At 37.4% G+C, this 16,413-nt stretch overlaps 1 protein-coding gene across 1 annotated transcript in view; it reads left to right on the top strand.

The window, feature by feature from the left end:
• The window catches only part of ADGRB3 (adhesion G protein-coupled receptor B3), a 458,329-nt gene that overhangs the window by 205,932 nt on the left and 235,984 nt on the right, over positions 1–16,413 (top strand). Inside the window, exon 10 of the mRNA XM_018077922.2 lies at positions 15,266–15,460. Within this exon, the coding sequence (XP_017933411.1) occupies positions 15,266–15,460 (195 nt within the window). The remainder of the gene's footprint in view (positions 1–15,265; positions 15,461–16,413) is intronic.

Genomic DNA, 16,413 nt, shown 5'->3' with positions numbered 1-16,413 from the left:
AATGTTCGTGCTCAAAAAACACATTGAGTTGGCTGTAACTGTTTTGCATTTACTATTTTTGGTATTTTATTTCTTTTGAAACAGCTTATGTCTAAGCTAGTTTGCAACTCAAGGAGTGGGAAATGCTGTTTCATGCTATTCAGTGGTTTGACTTAACTGGCTAACTTTTGGTGAGGCACTCAGTTTTTCAAAAGCTGCAAGTCTGCCTAGGGGTCATTGTTGAACAAAAGAAGGCATTTCTAACCCAGATCAGATTTATATTTTCTTCTATATTTCCTTTTTCAAAATATTAAATATTAATAGACCACACTATGAAATATTCTTTTTGCCAAAGAACATTTAAAAATCGGTAAAGCTTCTTTAAAATTGCACAAGCACATAAACATATCTTAATGCTACACAAAATTTCAGTCCAGCTTATATGTATACAAATTAAAGGAAAAAAGTGGATTCCTTTTACACTTGAGAGCTGTTCACAAAGAAAACTGGCCTATCTTACATCTTACTGCTTCTCAAAGTGAACAACATAGCATATTTAAAGAATCAGAGAAAATAGAGGTAACGACCTATAAGGTCATCGCCCTCCAAATGTAGGCTTGTCCCCCCACGATACATATGTTAGTTCCATAAATCCCTGAAAATAGGGCTTTATAAGGAAGCTGCTGACAGACGGTGTTGCTATAATAAATATGTGTTCTTATGAAAGCAATTATGAGATGCCTCAGTGTGCTTAATTTACCAATAAGATTATTTTACTAACTCAGACCAGGAGTGGGGGGTTGTCACTCAGTTCTGTGAGTGTTCCCATAAAATCTGAGTCTGAGCTGAATTCCTTTCATTTATTATCTGGAATATATAAAAGAAAAGTAGGTCTTCAAAAAAAACGATGTTTCTGAAGTTGATTTAAAGTAGTTGATATGCATACTTAAAATATTTAATACATTAAAGCATAGAATACCGACAGGTACCTGTCTCTTTGCCCTCCAAACAAGCCAGATATGATCCAGAACCAGCCCAGAAATCATGTATGCTGTGCCTAAGAAAATACTCTATAAAGAAAAGTGTTTCATATGATAGGAGCCAGAAAATACTGCTTTGGCCACAGACCCTGCTAACCTGGCTACGCAGGCGCTGGACTGGAAGCTTAGTTACACTAGTAAATAAAACTAAACAAGGCGACTGCCCAAGCTTAAAAACTGTCCTTGTAGTCATCTACACTGTTTAACTGTGTATCTGTTAGCATGCTCCCTGACATCATTTAAGACCATAACAGTGAGGACTCTCCCAAACAATGCCTACCATCCTTTAGAGGATAGCATAGCAGAGAGACCATTGTCAGCAGGCAATAAAAGAATAGTTTTCTGGGACAGAGGAGGGATAAAGAGTTTAACTTGAGGGAACCAGAATTCTTTCTTATGTATAGTGTAGAATTTTGCCACATAACTACAGGTGATTGACCCCTGAAAACTGTTTCCTTACTGTATGTAACTACAGTAGGTTCACTGCCTCATGCACAAAGCTTCTTTTATTTTTACAATTTTTTCTATTACTCACCTGGAAGTGACATGGGACAAAGCTCCACCCTTAATAAGCAGTATTAAAGTAGCAGAAACCCATCTAGTGCACCACATCTCTATTTTTTGTTGATGGGGAACTGAGTGAGACCAATTAAGCAGGAAATTTATCTCCAGCCTTCTGAGTTAGTGTCTAGCCACTTTTCCATCTTAATGTTCCTGCCTCTCCATAGGACAGCACAGAAAATCCCTGGCATGGTAAAAATATAATAACTACAGGGCTTTCTGAAGAGACTTATGCACTTGAACATGATGAAATAGTAAGGGGAATGGTTTGACTTGTGACTATCTGCAGTTAGTTTATGTCTTTCAAGGGCACAGTGCCCTACACAATTCATGTATAGGAGCTCGAGTAAAAGCAGTTAATAGAATGATGCACTTCAGCTATGCCACAAATGTACAGCCTGCACTTCCATTAGTTTATTTTACCTTGTGCACTATGGAATACAAGTTCCTTTTAAAACTCAGGATAACAATTAGATCTCTTTGAATAATGGAACCAATTAGTCATGAATAATTATTCCAACATTTGATATAAATCAGTCATCAAATGAATTCAGCAAATACTGTTTGATCAGCTTATACAGCTGGTTGACTAATATGAAAATTTATTCATTGAACATATTAAGGGACAAAGATGCCCAAATCCATGAAATAAACCTTTGGGAAATTATTTGCTTAGCTCTAATAATAATACTTAAAAAACCTAATTAGAGTCATTCTTCCTAGAGCACTATAAGTAGAAAATGCAAAGTGATAAATAGGTATACTTTGCCTTCTGGAATCATAACCTAGAGGATCAAGCAATAACTTAATAAACAGAAAAAGAAACATCACAGACTATATATCAGATTTTGTTCTAGTTTTCTTGCACTGTCGTAATATGCTTGCAGTACCTGCAGCTTTGCATTAAGAAAATGTTTTTAGTCAAGCATGGTGTTTCAGGACTAACAGTCATCCTTGCAGCTAAGAAGGAATATTTTGCCCAGCGATGTGCAATTTGTTAAATGTCTCCTTGAGAAAGAGGAGATAACAACAAACAAATTCTTCAAAGTGTCTTTTTTCTTGTGGATAGAGATGAAGTCAAGTCATACATTTTAATAAAATCTAGTTCCTTCTGGATAGTTCTTGGTCACATACTGATCACCAGATTTTAGTTAATGGGGAGGAATTTCCTTGCTTTCTCTAATTCCAGATTAAATTTTCAGAATTTGGAGGATTTTCTCCCCTCTGTTGGATAGACATGGTTTGGGTTTTCAGACCGTTTTGCCAAATAAGGTACTGCTGTAGCAGAAGTTTCTAAAGCCTATTCTCTACCGTTGGCATATAGTTTCATTTTCTGAAAACTGAACTCCTTAAGTCTAACTAACACATTTTAATCTCTTTAAAGTGTGTCTGTTGCTAGCTTAATGGACTGTTATATGTAAAAAGGCAGATTAGATGATGATCTAATGACCCAAACATAGTCTGTATAATATTATGAAGTATGCTACTCATTACTAATTATCTTCTTTTGATCTGGAAGCAGAAAATGGTCTGCCTAATTATTTGATGTAGAATTGTTTGCTTTAGCTAGTACTTGGTTATTTTGGAGTAGTGTCATCTGAAGTGTTGTTTGGGTTTTTTTACTTTATTTGGATAAACAGGGCAAAGTCTTTCCTGAGACAAAGAAATCTCATGCTGTGATTGGATATGAGTGACTGCTTGACCAAGAATAGAATGAGCGATTAGGAGCCCACAGGCCTATTTCAGATGGTACCTCAAATAAGAGTTAATATCACTTCCATACTCTTTTGAAGCCTATTGAATTTGGTATACTACAAGAAATAAGACTAGGAAGCAAGATCCCAGCATTGGGAATATCCTACATTATCCTGCTTCCAAGAGGCATAGTTAAAGTCTTCTTCATCTATTCTTAATCCATTCTACAGGTAATAGGCACCTAAATTAGAAAAAACAGCAAAACAAACAAAACGAAGTGAAAAACCAAACTGCCACAAGAATCCACTCATGCCCTCTTCAACTGCCCAAAATCTAAAAACCAGGAAACAAAAGACTTGAATGGGATTAAATGCAGAAATAAAAATGGGATTAAAATAGTTAATTATAGAAGAACTATGAGTTTTCATAGCTTATGAGCTCTTTAGGAATTGATTATGGAAGCCTTTATTACCATTTTAAATTAATACTATTAATGAATAAGATCTCACCATGGAGTATTAGAAACTGGTTTTGTGAAAATGGAGAAAACGCTTGAATATATAAGGCTATTTCTATTTTCTCTTCTGTTATGCATTCATACTAAGTAATAGGATTTATTGAATTAAAAAAAAAATAAATTCTGAGGGATCTTCTTAAAAAAAATTAGTAATATATAACTGTCTTATCACACACTGGAATAGCCCTTTTGCCTGAAGTGAAATTTCCTCTATATGTCTTTTGGACACTCTAGTTTGGAAGAGATTTGTACTGTGCTCATAAATAATGACTCAAGCTAAAGCCTGTCATCTAGAAACTTTGTTTCTGAAGGTCATCTCCAACATTATCAGAAAATCTCTACTAATACAGCCCATTATATAAAGCTATGTAGCACAGCTTTCTAACCTGGATGATGAAATTCTACATTAAATTGCCATGATAAAATTGAGATAGTAATTTCTTAGAATGGAATCATAGAATGGTTTCAGTTGGATCAGACCCTAAAACTCATCTAGTTCCATCCCCTCACTGCCATGTCCGGGGACACCTTCCACAAGATCAGGTTGCTCAAAGCCCTGTCCAACCTTGAACTTCCAGGGATGGAGCATTCACAACTTCCACTGCCTCACCACACTCACAGTAAAGAATTTCTCCCTAGTATCTAGTCTAAATGTACCCTCTTGCAGTGTGAAGCCATTCCTCCCTGTCCTATCACTGCATGACCTTGTAAAAAGGTGCTGAAAGGCTACTGTGAGGTCTTCCTGGAGCCTTTTCCCCAGCTGAACAGTCCAAATTCCTACAGCCATTCCTCATAGGAGTGGTGCTCCAGTCCTCTGATCATCTTTGTAGCCCTCCTCTGGACTTGCTCCAACAGGTCTATGTTCTTCTTATGTCGAGGGCCCCAGAGCTGAACACAGTGCCACTTTGAGTGATATAACACCCAATATAACACATTCCTGCAAAATGGGGTGCTTTTTATTGGAAAGAGAAAGTGGGAAAACTAAAACATCTCTTAACTCTTGAGAGTTACAAAGGAAAAATCTGCATATGAATTATCACACTGATGTCAAAATATTAGCACTTAAGCATGGGAACTTATGCAGGTGAATTTTTACATATGAAACTAATAATATAGCCATAAAAATGCTTTTCGGCTGCTTCTGCTCATACTATAATTTTGTTTCCACTTTTTCCACAGCAGTGTTAGTCATAATTTTGCAAGTGCTTGGCTAAAATATAATTTGATAAAAAGAACTCTGAGGTGAATAATGATTTGCTCAGCTGCAGCTCATTAGAGATGATTTTGTTTTTCCAAATTATATTACAAGGGCAGCATATCAGCCTGTCCATGTACTCCTCACTGAAATGACTGCTGTACTCTGGGGAATGAAAGGCTTCCTCCTAAAAAATATACTGCTCCTTTTTTTTTTTTTTGTTGCTAGTTTAGTGCTTCATTTCTTTTTATATAGCTTCAGAGCAAAGCAGCCAGGCTTAGTTTTATAGATTTGAATGCAGGGGCCTCAATAACAAGATTTTTGTTCAGCCTCAGTCTGTACTTACACTGGTATACACCAGCTGTTCATCTTCACCTTTGCAGCCTTTGACAGGCAGGGGTGTTATATCAGTAAATGCCTTGCCTTGCTTCCCTTGTAAGCCCAGAATATGTAGGAGCCAGCTCTATTTTGTTACTTCCATTATCTTGACTGGAGGATGACAAACTTTTCTCTCATCAGAGAGCAACTGATCAAGAGAGTGCAACAGGCAACTGTTTTCCCCCGCCTCACTAACATTTTCCCATTCTACACAGAAGATTAAAACTTCAGGGAAAAAAAAAGCTAATGACTTCAGTATCACTGTTGCCTTAATGGTGAAGGCATTCTTTTGGTTCTGAGAAAGCTTCACCTGCTCTGGCCTGCCAAACTTATTGCATGGGATGAAATGTTGTGGGTTTGAGTGCTTTTAACACAACATTATAAAGTTAGTACGGTTTTCACAGTCTTCTAACAGATCTGCTTCATCCTCTGTAAATATATATGCTCTTAGCCAAAGTAAGGAAATAACCCCATACTTCAGGCACTCATATGAACTATGTAGTGTAGAAATCAACTGCTCCATCCCAAGTGAATGCTTTTTTTTATAACTAACTGTGTTACAATAGGCACCAGAAATTAGTAACTTAAAATCAGTAAAGTGAAATGTGTTGAAAGCTACTCTGGTACCTTCTCCATTCATGACATTATAGTGCTTTATTTCACCAACATACACCTCAAAATGGCCTGGCTGAACACAGAGCTGTGGCTGGAACTCAGGAAAAAAAGATGACTTTATGACATTGGGGAAAGGGGGCAGACAATGCAGGAGGACTGTGAGAATGTCATGATGTTATGTAGGCAGAAAATCAAAAGGGCCAAAGCCCAACTAGAACTTAATATATATATTAACTTATAATTTTTACTACTGTAAAAAACAATTAGAAATATTTCTATAAATACGTTAGCAACAAAAGGAGGGCTAAGGAGAATCTCCATCCTTTCCTGGATGCAGGGGAAACATAATGATGTAGGATGAGAAAAATACTGATGTACTTAATGCCTTCTTTCCCTCAGTCTTTACTCATAAGACCAGTTGCTCTCCAGGTAACCAGTCTGGAAAACAGGGACAGGGAGCAGAATGAAGCCCCCATAATCCAAGGGGAAATGGTCAGTGATCTGCTAGACTATGTAGACACATGAGTCTATGCAACTGAATGGGATACATCCAGTGGTACTGAGGGAGTTAGAGGAAGTGCTCCCTGAGACACTTCCCATTATTTGTCAGCAGTCCTGGCTAACCAGGGAAGTCCCAGCTGACTGAAAGTTAGCAAATGTGATGCTCTTCTACATGAAGGGCCGGAAGGAGGATCCAGGGAACCACAGGCCAGTCAGCTTGACCTCAGTGTTGGGGAAGGTCATGGAGTAGATCATCCTAAGTGCCACCACATGGCATGTGCAGGACAACTAGGGGACCAGGCCCAGCCAGAATGGGTTTAGGTAAGGCAGGTCCTGCTTAACCAACCTGATCTTTTATAACAAGTTAAAACCTCTAGGGGATGTAGTCTACCTGGACATCAGTAAGGCCTTTGGTACTGTCTCCAATGGCATTCTCCTGGAGAAATTGGCTTCCCATTACTTGAATGGATGCACTGTTCACTGGGTAAAAAACTTTGGATGGCTGCATCCAGAGACTGGTGGTGAGTGGAGTTACATCCAGTGGGCAGCTGGTCACTAGTGGGTTTCCCCAGGATATTGGGTCAAGTCCTGTTAATATCTTCACTTATGACCTGGATGAGGGGATCAAGTGCACCCTCAGTCAGTTTGCCTATGACACCAAATTGAACAGGTGTGTTGACCTACTGGAGGGCAGGAAGGCTCTACCAAGGAGTCTGGACAGGCTGGATCAATGGGCCAGGTATGAGGTTCAACCAGGCCAGGTGCCGGGTCCTGCACTTGTGTCACAACAACCCCATGCACCTCTACAGGCTGGGGGTAAAATGGCTGGAAAGCCTGCCCAGTGGAAAAGGACCTTGGGATGCTGATCAACAGTCAGCTGAACATGAGCCATCAGTGAGCCCAGGTGGCCAAGAAGGCTAGTGGCATCCTGGCCTGTATCAGGAATAGTGTGGCCAGCAGGACGAGGGAGGGCAGTGTTCGTCCCTTGTACTTGGCACTGGTGAGGCCACACCTTCAGTCCTGTGTCCAGTTCTGGGCCCCTCACTACAAGAAAGACACTGAGGTGCTGGAGCATGTCTAGAGAAGGGCGATGAAGCTGGTGAAGGGTCTGGAGCACAAGTCTTATGAGGAGCAGCTGAGAGAGCTGAGGTTGTTTAGCCTGGAGAAGAGGAGGCTCAGGGAGAACCGTATTGCTCTCTACAGCTACGTGAAAGGAAGTCTCCTCTCCCAGGTAACTAGTAACAGGATGAGAGGAAATGGCCTCAAATTGCGCCAGGGGAGGTTTAGTTTAAATATTATAAAAAGATTTTTCCTGGAAAGGATTGTCAAGCTTTGAAACAGATTACTGAGGGAGGTGATGGAGTCTCCATCTCTGGAGTTATTTAAAAGATGTATAGATGTGGCACTAGTGGACATGGTTTAGTGGTGGACTTGGATATACTGTGTTAACAGTTGAACTCAATGATATTAAAGGTCCTTTGCAACTTAAATAATTCTATGATTCTATGATCTTGCCAACATATACATGCACATTAATCTTAGAGATACTATAGAATGGGAGAAAACATCTACCTGCTTTTCTACACAAGCACATCACAATTTAATTCAACTTGGAAAGACAATTCAACCTGGAAAGCTCCTTTTCTTCCTTTCTGCTTTTGAATATCAGATTTTTAATAGCCAACCATTCCCCCTTGTTAAATTCAAAGAAAAGTCCCCACTAACATCTGAGGACCTATACTAATTTTTCCATGTCTGGAGGAGACACATTTACCAAAGAGGAATGTGTGTGTTAAATGAAATGTGCTCCTGTGTTTGTGGCTGCTGCTGTGTCTGCAGCAATGAGCAGCTGAGTGTTCCCTAATCATATTGATATTCCAAACCAATCAACACTGCAGCCACACGTGAACTACACTGGGGTCTGGTCAGAGGTAAAGCAATAGAAGGCCATTTAAGAACTCAATACAGAAAGAATTAATCTAATTTTCCCTTAAAGTCTACAAGAACTGCAGGAACCTTCACTCCAACTGAATGCAGCATTAGCTGCAGAATGACTGCATGAATTTGGCTTGGCAGCTGGAGGCAAAAAAGTGGTCACAGCATCTTACAGCCATTCCCTTGCTTTTTTGCCCTCTATTTCATTTGTTGCATTCCCCCACCATGTTTTAGTTCAGGTTTGTTAAGTATATGAGACACAAAGGATTTTTCTTGCTTATTACTTAATGCAGTACTCCCATGCAGAAATTAGGGCTCCCTGATAATGCTAATTTTCTTGAAGAAACCATTTTGGTTTGTCCTGCAAACAGAAGTGAATGTCATGGGAATGACTGTATAGAAACAAAACCAAATAAATACAGAAATTGGTTAAAATGAAATAGGCACATAAATTGAAGCATTTAATCAGACTTTATGTTTTAGGGACACATACTTACCAGGATGACCATGGAGCATAAAAAAAGAAAGACAACTCATTTGTAGTTACATCCCTTTGTGACCCCTAGCCTCAGCCATTCAGTCAGTATGGAGAACCAGGAGACTTTACCTCAAGCAATGTTATGTCTGTCATAAAATGAAAACAGCCTTCTCAGAGTCGTCATTCTCTTTTTCCTCTCAACTCTTGCTCTTGTCAGGTTGCATTATACATAGATAACACAAATCTTGAAGACATGCCCTCTGGTTAAAAACTGAAACAACAATAACAACAGCAAGATCTCTCACACAGCACGCCAACGTGAGCGGAATTTAATCACAGATAATTGGAGCATTTAAGAGCAGTATTTAATAAAACAATAATAGAAATCTTGGTCAATAAACACAATGATAAGTATAAGGAAAAAAAAAGAAGTGGTCTGTTTAATGATTATTCATTCCTCAACCCTCGAGTCATTTGTTACTCCACTGAAGAGCAGTCTTATCTATTCAAAATATGTATTAAAATGTTTTGTTGGATCCATCCACAAATTAAAATACTGAAATTTTATTATGACTTTCTCTGTTACCTATTTAGTGGTTATAGTTCAAGGACTAGAATTGACAATATTCATGACAATGATCATGATTTAAAAAAAAGGAATTATGTAATGGGATAAATTGGCAAAAAAAATCTCTTGAGCAACATAGTAGGAGTTTTCTTCTGAGAATGGAGAAAAAAGGTACAAAAAGCACCAAGCACCCCTCTGAGCTGTTCACATTCTTGTTCCAAAAGCATTTTTGACCTCCACAGATACTAGATGAGGTTTTCTTCGAAGATGCTTTTATACACCTCATCACATATAGAAGAGCACAATTTCCTGACATCGATGCAGAGATTCAATTTACCTAAGATTAATGTCTAGAACAGCACAGGATTCTGTGTGATTAATCTGCCTCCTTTTCTCTAAAAACAAATCACTGTTGTGAGGAATATTTTGCTTAAGAATATTTGGAAGTATATGACAGTGGGAAGACTGTTTCTATATGGTGAAGTAATGCTCATTTTTCTTTTCATCAATATAAATTTAGAATAAGTTTCTTAAAGCACAGGGTTGCAGTGATTTCAGCTGAGTGCACTGAGACAGCTTGAAGCACAGTTCTGCAAAAACTTGGTGCAGCAGATTGCACACTGTGAGTGTATAAAAGCAGGAAGGCAAAAGTTCAGTTTCAGGGCACTCCTTACACTTCAGATTTTCTGGTTGGGGTGAATTGTAGGAGGCTTTAGTCTGGGTTTCAGAACACTTAAAGGGACCTGTTAAAGAATTGTGGAACTGAAAGGAAATTCATGAGATCATCCAGTCCAAACTCTGGTTCTATCAGAATCAGCTGTACTTGTTATTCCCCGCATTTTCTTTTTCTTGGTTGTTATTAAGGCCTCCAATATGGAAGTGTACATAGTTTCTTCAGGTACATCCTTACCTTTACAGCTGAAAAATTTTCCTTAGTTTATACCCTTAATATTCTTTGACACAATATATACCAATTACTTTTTTTCCCTTTCCTGGTATACACAAAGGGAATATATGATTGCCTTCCTCTTTGCAGGAACTGTGTATGTTATCATGATTGAGATTGAGACCACTAAATAATTTCACTGATGACAAAGTGCAAAATTATTTTTTTATTGCTTTAGCAGTGCCCTTCATAAAATGCTGAATATGGAAAAGGAAAAAATCTCTTGCATGATGTTAGGTTATAAATATTCAGATGCATAACTGAAGATGCATAGCCCTATCTTTAGACCTTATTCTGTTTCCTTTAAAAGATGAATGAAATAATATTCTAGAACACTGAAACAGCCTGGAAATAAATGAATAAACTGTAAATAATTTATTGTATTGAGGGAAAGTAAATGAAAGTTCTGTGCTAGAAGAGTTAAAGGACTGTGTATTGATTATCAGAAAAAAACCAGCCTGTAAAGAAGTTTTCCTCAAATCTGAAAGAAAACTCTATCTCACAATGACACCACATTAGAGATGTGATGTGAATGTTCTTACAATTTCTGCATCTTAAGAGCATTATGAAAAATATTTTATAAAATATTAGTGTTGGGTTGTGGAGGTACAAAGCAAAGTGGTTTACAGATTAGGAGCAATTTCAGGATATATTTTTATTTCAAACTGTCTTTCCTCAATTCTATATAAGGCTTCCTAATTTGGGTTCTTATATTCCTTCTACCATAAAATGTATTAATGACATCATTAGTAATACCTAGCCATGAATCCATGAATCGTAAAAAATAATGAAAAAAGATTGATTGTATAATCACTCTTCAAATTAATAATTCTATTCAGTCTTTTATAGGTTTCTTGAGGGTTCATTGTTTTCTGTCCTTTTAAACCACATCTATCTGTTAAGTTTGCAGTGATTATTATGCAGTAATAAATTTGTCCTCCAGTGCTGGGGGCCTAGGAGATCTGACTTTGTAAAGAGGTATTTTTATTATATCATACTTTCTGATAAATCAGGGGACAAAGGCAGTTGGACCCTGAGTCAAAGTCCAGTTAAACAATTCAGTAATTTTTCAAGTATGCAGCCATATAGTGCAAGCAGCTAGAGGTTGGGCTGACAACTGAAGTGTCAGTTTAACAGCTGCTTCATTTCACTATCTCTCGGCTCATAAAGTTTATTTTTAATGAGTCTGCCTGTAAGACCACTAAAAAATGACCTTCACAGAGAACTACAAGGACCCACAGTGGTGGCCAAAATAGCTTTCTTGGGCAGTGTGTAATATCAGGCTGACCATAGCACAGAAAATAGGCAGTATGGTGAGAAAGACATTATACTAACTCTTGATGAGAATATTCTGTATTTTCCTGCAGAAAGATTATTGTGATAGCTGTGCAAGTAACCCACTACATTCAACTCATATTAATCTGGACACTTTCATTGGCTTTAATAATGTTGCACCAGTTTGCATCAACTGAGTGAATCACCTGTGATTTTAAAGTTGTGTTTAGGAACTGTAAGCTGTTTTACAAGAAAATACATTATTTAACTTCCTATCACTGATAATGAAGAGACTGTTAATTCTTACATTCTTACATTAACAGAGGCTGTTAATTCTTAATCCCTGTACATTGCTTGCTGGTCTTAGTCAAAACTCTCTCCTAATGAACTCTAATTTTCACCCACTTTCCTTACTTAAACACATTGCAACTTTCTGTTTTGTTACACTATTACTAAGAGTATGCTGCTAGTCTAACTCAAGGCAGCGTGAGCCTGGAGGGGTAGCTGAATATCAGGGAAAGGAACTTTTGGGTTGGAGCTTGGGAGGATGAAAAAAAAGGTGCTCTTGAAACTGTGTATGAGTGGTGTGGCCAAGGGAAGGAAGGACACTTGGGCTGGGAAATTGAGATTTCTGAGTATGACATATATTTTTTAAAAAAAGTACCAAATTGAGCTGTAATTTTAAGAGCTAGTACATCTGAGGTACTTTAAACCACCTGGCTACTTTTGAAGTAGGTGTAATAATTTAGTCCTGTGGCAATGTGGGCACTTGCTAGACCTTTTTTATCATTGTGTCCAAGAGCAACCAAAATGTCCTGCTGAAAGCACTAAAAGGTACTAAAGCACTACAGCTCCCACTTCTGCTGCTAGAGATCTGTAAAATTTTGCACTGAAAAAAGAGCTTTACTTTTTCAAAAGTATAAAACCCAGTCAAAACTAGGATAATTTTAATTTATTATTTGCATTCCAAAAGCAGCTGAGACCAAGACTTCTGTGTGCAATGAATGGTCCAAAACCATAACAATTTGGCCCCTGCCATCTTTAAAATGTGAGTTTAAAGTCTGGTAGGAGCATGAAAAAACAAATTGGAGGTGAACATACAGATGAAGCAAAAGGAAGGAAAATAATGCAATACAAAATAACCTGCTAAATAGTTTGACATTTTTCCTGCCAGTGTTTATATAAGCATAAGAGCACAGTAGACTTTTTATGAGGACTGATCATATTGCTGTTATTCCTAGTATTGAAAAAACATCTTTGTTCTCCCTTAAACCCTACCTTCAAGTTGTGTGATGCCTTTCCCACAGTACATCCTGAGGCACATGCTAGATTTGGGAGTTCAGCTTTATGGACCGTCTTTTGTGTTCTATGTCTTTTGGGCTTGCCTAAAGGTGCACTGAATATTGTTCATCCTCAAAATCTGGAAATATGTTCTGTGGTCAATGAACAGCTGGATGAGTTCCAGAAAAAGTTGTACTCTTATGTGTTACTGTGCTGGCTGATGTTCTTTTAGCTTGCTACTGAGACACAGCATGTGAGCAGATGAGGCAAATGGCAACATTTCACAGGAAAAATGCAAATCAAGTTCATCTTTGCTTCTACTTGTTCCCAGGAAAGTAGTTCATAATGTTATGTGTACAATGTGAGATCCCCGAATTTACTGAAATTAATTTTCTTCAGTTATCACACCTTTTCCCCCACTATTATTTTCCTACATGATTACTGCCAAAGCCTACTTCTAAAAGGAATGGAAACTGCACAAAATTATGTCTGCAAGCAAGCATCTTGCCTGATTATTTATTACAATATTCTGGAGACTTAGGGAGGTATTTCTGCTGCAATATTTGTTAAAAAATCAAATAGACAAATTAATGGTCTCAGTTGTCACTGAATATTTTTTTCCTAAATATTAATCATACCATTATGCTTGTGCTGGTGGACTCACAGTATAGAATAGATTTGCTCCCTGTCCATGATGCAGCGAGCAGGTATTCTCCCAAGTCTTAATTATTTCTAGGGTTTTAGCAAGGCTTTTGTGGTTCAAAACAATCCCCAGCTACTATTAGAGACGACTTAAGGCCATAGATGAAATTTGAAGTAGCCACTTTGCCCAACCCCAGCTGTGTTACATATATCTAGTTTATGTGAAGACTGCTTAAGAATGTAACCAAAACATGAACCAACAGCATGAAAAAAACCCAACTGCTTAGAGTCTATATGTCAGAGGAGAATTGCATTTTTTAAACTTCTTGCACAAGAGTTATTTTGAACCCTTTCAAACACTGTGCTACTTTTGCTATATATTCTATCCTTTAGTCTATCCTTCTATTTCATTTTTTGTAACGAAGGCCCGCATATCCACACAAAGTGTCTGTGGAGATCTGGAAGTGGCAAAACTATCTTTACACTCTCCCTTCCACATCAACAACACATTGTCACAGAATCATAGAATCATCAAAGTTGGAAGAGACCTTCATGATCCTCTAGTCCAACTGTATGTTACATTAGTAATTTTCCCCTCTATATATGTCAGTAGTAAGGTCAAGCCTCGAGCAATTAAAGATATATTTATAAAGATGGTGCCAGCGTTTTGGTTGTCAGTTGCATAGCATTTTCTCTTCATCCTTCCTACTGAGAGTGGGGTCTGTCTAGAGTAATTTTCCTTTGTTTAAAACCCTTCCAATTCAGGATGTTCTGTGTTTCCATGAAAATTTAGCTTTCAATTTGAAAGAACTTGTGTTTGTATACATAAATTCATATGCATGTTTAAAAATAGGTTGTTTAACACATATGCTCTTTTTTTAGCCTTGCCTGGCCTTGTCATATCTTTGTGATACACTCTGCATCTTCCTGGGATGCTAGGTCAGCTTTGAGAATTAATCATATTCCACAAGTCAGCTTCTTATCAGGAGTATAGTTCTACCAGCATATTTGTTTTGGATCACTAGCCCTGAACAGATCTGCTGGGAGAGCTACTGCTAAAGTGTACTCTCCCTTGCAGATACATAGGAGTAATTCATAATTTAATTTGCATTTGTTGGGAAAAGCAAACAGGATTGTTCCAAGTTAACATCTTTGCGTTAATGCTACAGAAGAAAGCACCATAATGCGCTTCCAACTAAACCATCTCTCTTGCATTGACTGGCTAAGATGGGCTGGCAGAGATGAAAGGTCTACTTTCCCATAGTAAATTAGATTTTAAATGTACTGCCTTAGTATTTATTCCTTTCAGAGCTCTTAGTTGTAGATGAGTGGCAACCATGGTTGTACAGGTGTTCCTCTGAGGACGAATAGTTCCTTGCTACATCATGGCAGTAGATTAAAGCCACAGTCTGGCCCATGAAGTTCCAAGAAGAAAATGATGAAACACAAGAAATTCAGAATCTTTCAGTACAAAATTAATGATTCTCTGATAAAAATAATATTTCTGTCATCATAGTCTACTATTTTGTCTTATCTTTAACAGGACAAACCTCTTTTTTTACTAGTTTTAATATTTAATATTTTGACTGTATTTAGAATTTATCATACCTTTTCCTCAGTAAAGTAGGTTCTGATATTAATTTTGATCTTCTGGTACAGATTAAAGAGCACCTCGCTAAGGGACAGAGGATGTTGGCTGGTGATGGCATGTCCCAAGTAACCAAGACACTGTTGGATTTAACGCAGAGGAAAAATTTTTATGCTGGAGACCTTCTAATTTCTGTGGAAATTCTCAGAAATGTTACAGACACATTTAAAAGAGCGAGTTATATCCCTGCATCTGATGGGGTACAGGTAAGAGAAACATTTGTAAGGTAATGTTTCATTACCCAAAAAAACCACCAAACAATTGATGGAGTTTTCGTCAGTACACTGCATGTCAACTGCTTTACCCACTGAATGATAGACATAAGCAATGTTCACATAAAAGTAAGATGCACGTTTAAAATAGGAAAAAGACTCAGCTGCTTTTAATAAGACAAATATCTAAAACAATGCATCAAGTGAAAAATGTAAAATACTTTCTTTGTAACCTTCATTATCTTTGTCTTTCAAGGTTTGGTTTTATTGATAGTGATGTGTTGGTATTTTTTTGCACTAAGCAGTTCACTAGTGTTGTTTGTTCCAGTAGATTTCAGTTCAAAACTAGTTCATTTTTAGTTCAAAATCTCTCCACAGTGTTATGTTATTCTGGCATCGCTTCTTCATTTCAGATAAATAAAGCTCATTAAAAGTGCACAGGAGCAATGGATAGTGCATTTGATATGAATTTTCTATTTCACATGTTAAATTAACTCTTCTTGTACAAGAGGACAAAGAAAACGCTGTCAGAGCTACAACCACTATAATTATTTCTACATAATAGGCTGCACAACACATTGTGTAGTGTTGATTAAAATAAATATTACTGAGGACTTCTAAATCAGGATATTGGTTTCATCTGCATCTGAAAATCTAGACATTTTTCAAAGGTTGTAGATGTACTGAAAAAGAATACTAAGAAGGTAAATATATATATTATTTATGAAAAAGAGAGCTTAATGATCATTCATAAATTACTAATGAAGTTATTAATGCAGGTCACATATACATATTTGTGTAACAGCAGATTATAAATACACTTGGGAATGTATGCATGTAGATGAAGGGAGTTATCTTGGAAAAGACAACTGTTCCATAGTTAGGTTTTCAAGAGCTTGCTATTGCTTTTTACCTTTTCTAGTTTTTCTATGCACAAAGAATATTAA

Source organism: Manacus vitellinus, unplaced genomic scaffold (genome assembly GCF_001715985.3).
Source record: "Manacus vitellinus isolate BGI_N305 unplaced genomic scaffold, ASM171598v3 scaffold_4_pilon, whole genome shotgun sequence".
NCBI classification, from domain to species: Eukaryota; Metazoa; Chordata; class Aves; order Passeriformes; family Pipridae; genus Manacus; species Manacus vitellinus.
This window is presented reverse-complemented; position numbering and strand designations above follow the sequence as displayed.